General features: G+C 61.9%; 1 protein-coding gene across 1 annotated transcript; it reads right to left on the minus strand.

Annotated features, from left to right (window-relative positions):
• Window positions 1-216: 216 nt before the first annotated feature.
• On the minus strand, window positions 217-3,089 carry LOC136562659 (zona pellucida sperm-binding protein 3-like). Its single transcript, XM_066559609.1, has 9 exons — window positions 2,712-3,089; window positions 2,245-2,363; window positions 2,053-2,156; window positions 1,705-1,882; window positions 1,508-1,628; window positions 1,270-1,361; window positions 1,054-1,199; window positions 525-644; window positions 217-350 (listed from the first exon to the last, which is right to left on the minus strand). Exons 1-9 carry the CDS (start codon window positions 3,087-3,089, stop codon window positions 217-219), a joined length of 1,392 nt encoding a protein of 463 aa, XP_066415706.1.
• Between the last annotated feature and the right edge of the window lie 288 nt (window positions 3,090-3,377).

The raw sequence follows: 3,377 nt of genomic DNA on the forward strand, positions 1-3,377 counted from the left end.
GGATTCCTTTCCATAACACAACCTTTGGAAAATCCACCTGTACTTCCCAAACCCAAGTGCTTGGAGGTTTGGGAATCCCTTCCAGGTGGCAACAGCTCCAGATCCCCAATCCCACCTCTTTCCCAGAGGATGGGCTCCCACCCAAAGCCACCTGGGGCACCTCCCACCCCACAGAGAAGACCAGGAGGTGACAAATGCTTCTTCTCTTTATTGGGATCACTGGGACACTCCCGGAGGGCAGAGCCTTTTCCGGCACATCCACAGGAGCATGCCCAGGGCAGTCAGGCTCAGCAGGGTGGCTGCTGCCAGCAGGAGCCCCTGGATCAGCACAGGAATTCCACCAGCAGCATCTGGAAGGGACAAAACCCTCTCAGCACTCGTTCATTGCCTTCCCAGCCTCCAGCCAATCTTTGGGAAGGATCCCACAGGGCAGGTCTGGGGGACTGTTCCAGAAAATCCCTTTGTGAAATCCCTGGGTGAGCCTGGAGACACAACCCCACAAAGACCCCACAGTGACCCCTTACCTTGGGGGGTGTTCCCAGCTGCTCCTGGACTTCCAGAGGGGCTCAGGAATCCCTGAGCAGGCTCCAGGATTAGCAGGGGTCCCACGGAGACATCAGCCTCAGTCGGCCCTGAGGGCTCACCTGGAAAAAGATGGGAATGAGTACCCAGGAGAGGGAATTCCTGCTTGGGCTAGAATTTGGGAATTAGAGGAAGATAGACACCAGAAGAGCAGAATTCCAGGGGTTTAAAATGCAAGGACACAGTCAGGATAGAATCATGGAATGGTTTGGGATGGAAGGGGCCTCAAAGCCCATCCAGTGCCATGGGCAGGGACACCTCCCACTATCCCAGGTGGCTCCAGCCTGGCCTGGGACACTTCCAGAGATGATCAACGGTGCCAGGACCTCCTCACCCACACAGAATTTTTTCCCCAAAATTCTCCTCTTTCCTTTTAAAATCCCTTCCCCTAAGGACACACTGGAGAGGATTGTCCTTAAACTGTGCCAAAACCCCGCTGCCCCGTCCCGAGGGGACACCTTGGGGACTCACCTCTCTGGCTGGGGCCATCCCTCCTCAGGCGCCTGCCCATCCGTGCGGCCGGAGCGCGGAATTCCCGGGAATCTCCTCCGGGAGAGGGGCAGCTGCCGGTGTCACAGCAGCTGCAGATGGCCGCCGTGCCCTCCAGAGGTGCCCACCTGGAACAGAGTCACCCGTGAGCCCTGCCCGGGGCGGGGACGGTCCCCTCCCCGCGGCAGGGACACTCACAGCCCGCTGGCTCTGCTGAAGGAACAGGCTTTATTGCGGGAATTCGGGGCTTCACCCACCGGGGACACCCGCAGGTGGCAGCTGATGTAGAGCTGGCAGGGGAAATCAAGGAAAAATTCAAGTTAATCAAGCTTGGCTCATCCCCTACAAGTCAAGTTAATCTTGGAGACTTTAGGGCTCGTTTTTCCCCCCCCATGGATAAACTGAGAAACGAGGAGGGACGGCAGCAACACCTCACCAAATTCCCGGCGTCTCCGGCGAATTTAAAGGCATCCAGCAGGAACCGCAGCGACTCCGGCCGGGGCCGCGGGGACACGAAGGCTGAGGCGGTGTCCTCTGCCCTGCTGTCCAGCAGGCACCTGGAGAAGGGCAGGGAATCACCGGGATGCTCCTGAGGAGCCCGGGATGGCCCAGGCAGCCCCGAGCCCGCCTTACCCGCCCAGGTCGATGAAGGCGTAGCGGGGGGACGAGCTCCTGTCGGGGCTGGCGGTGGCCACGCACCGATCCACGAAGAGCCGCAGGGACACCTGGCCCTCCGAGACGACATCGGCCTGGAAACGGAGGCTGTCCCCAAGCCGGAAGCCATTGGAGAGCCTCTCCCTGCTCCAGTCGTCTGGAATGCAGATCCCAATGAACGGGGTCACTTTGGGGAGTGTGGGACCTCTTTAAATGCACAGCAACCCCCGCGGGGTGGGTTTGGCTCCATTGGGGCTCCCAGGATGTCCCCAGGAGCCACCAGGGAGGGGGAGCTGAGGGACACGAGGCCACCAGGGCTGTACCCACCGTCCATGAGGCGCAGGGAGAACCGGAGCCGCTCCTCTGCCGCCACCGTGGAGCGGAACGGGGCCCAGGTGGGGTGCACGGCACCGCTGCTCACGTTGCTCCTCCTAAAGGGAAGCGATGGGAATTGAATTGCCTGGGGTGGCACCGGCACCTCGGGGCCCTGGCAGGGCGGGGACAGCCGCCAGCACTCACCTGGGGTAGTGACACTCAATGGGGACCTCGGCAGGGGTGGCCCTCACGATAAGGGGGTTGCCAGAACGGGTGGGTTTGTAGAACAGGGTGGTTCTGTAGATCAGGGAGTCTGGGGTCACCTGGAAGGAGGATTTGGGAAAGGGGGAAAATCAGGAAAAAGAACTCGGCACCAGCAGGGGCTTTGCCAGGACAGAGGCCACATTCCCGATCCTACAGGACACCACGGAGCTTTGTACTGGCATCCCAACAAAGCTCCAGCTTGAAGGAGGTCACAAAGCCTCCAGGATTTGGGCACAGTACCTCGGGACCCACCATCCCATCACTTCCTGCATCCAATCCCAAACCCACGACTGAGCGTGTACCTCATCCAGGATATCCACACCCCAAAAATCCACCCCTGCTTCGGGCACTCCTCACCCCAAACCTGCCAGCACCTGCACTCCAAGGCTGCCCCCAGTGCCACTCACCTGCAGGGTGCTGCCACACTCGTGCAGCGCGGCCACGAAGGTGACAAAAGCCTGGGTAGGGTTTGGGGACAGGGGCGGGCAGGAGGCCGTGCCCAGGCTCAGCTCCGCTACCCGCACCGGGCGCCCGGTGCCAAAGAGGTCCCGGCGCACGGTGAGCGCCAGCTGCCCCTCCTGGCAGCGCACGGCCACCGCGGGCCGAGGGGACAGCGCCCGCAGCTGCGACAGATCCACCCGAGCCCAGGGCTGCGAGCGGGGGGAGTCACCCCGCAGCCGCCACATCCCGGAATTCCGCGAGGGAAAACCCCAGGGATCGGAGGATGCGGCCAAAGCCAACACCCAGCAGAGCAGAGCGACCCCAAAGCGGCTCCCAAACCCCATCCTGACCCCAGGAAAAGCAGCGCATGGCAAAGGGGCTGCTCGGGAGCTTTTTATAGGAGCATCCCGGGGCATTTCCCCGCCGGGATAACGGGATCCAGCTGGGGATTCCACTCGGGATAACGGGATCCAGCTGGGGATTCCCCCGCCAGGATAACGGGATCCAGCTGGGTCCATCCCTCCCGAGGGAGATTCCCTCCCCCTGCAGCCGGGCATTGTCCCGTTTGTCCCATGTCCTGCTCGGCTGCGGGGGCACCAATGTCACCCGTGCCCCCCTCGCTCCCTGAGCCG

The sequence above is a fragment of the Molothrus aeneus genome, chromosome 14, assembly GCF_037042795.1.
Source record: "Molothrus aeneus isolate 106 chromosome 14, BPBGC_Maene_1.0, whole genome shotgun sequence".
In the NCBI taxonomy this organism is placed as follows: domain Eukaryota; kingdom Metazoa; phylum Chordata; class Aves; order Passeriformes; family Icteridae; genus Molothrus; species Molothrus aeneus.

Bases quoted from the DNA above. Each gene is read 5' to 3' on its own strand.
- LOC136562659 (XM_066559609.1), bottom strand. From the start codon at position 3,089: ATGGGGTTTGGGAGCCGCTTTGGGGTCGCTCTGCTCTGCTGGGTGTTG. The intron at 1,883-2,052 runs GTGGGTACAGCC...TCTGCATTCCAG, and splicing joins CTCCCTGCGCCTCATGGACG to ACGACTGGAGCAGGGAGAGG. The intron at 351-524 runs GTAAGGGGTCAC...TGTCCCTTCCAG, and splicing joins AGCTGGGAACACCCCCCAAG to ATGCTGCTGGTGGAATTCCT.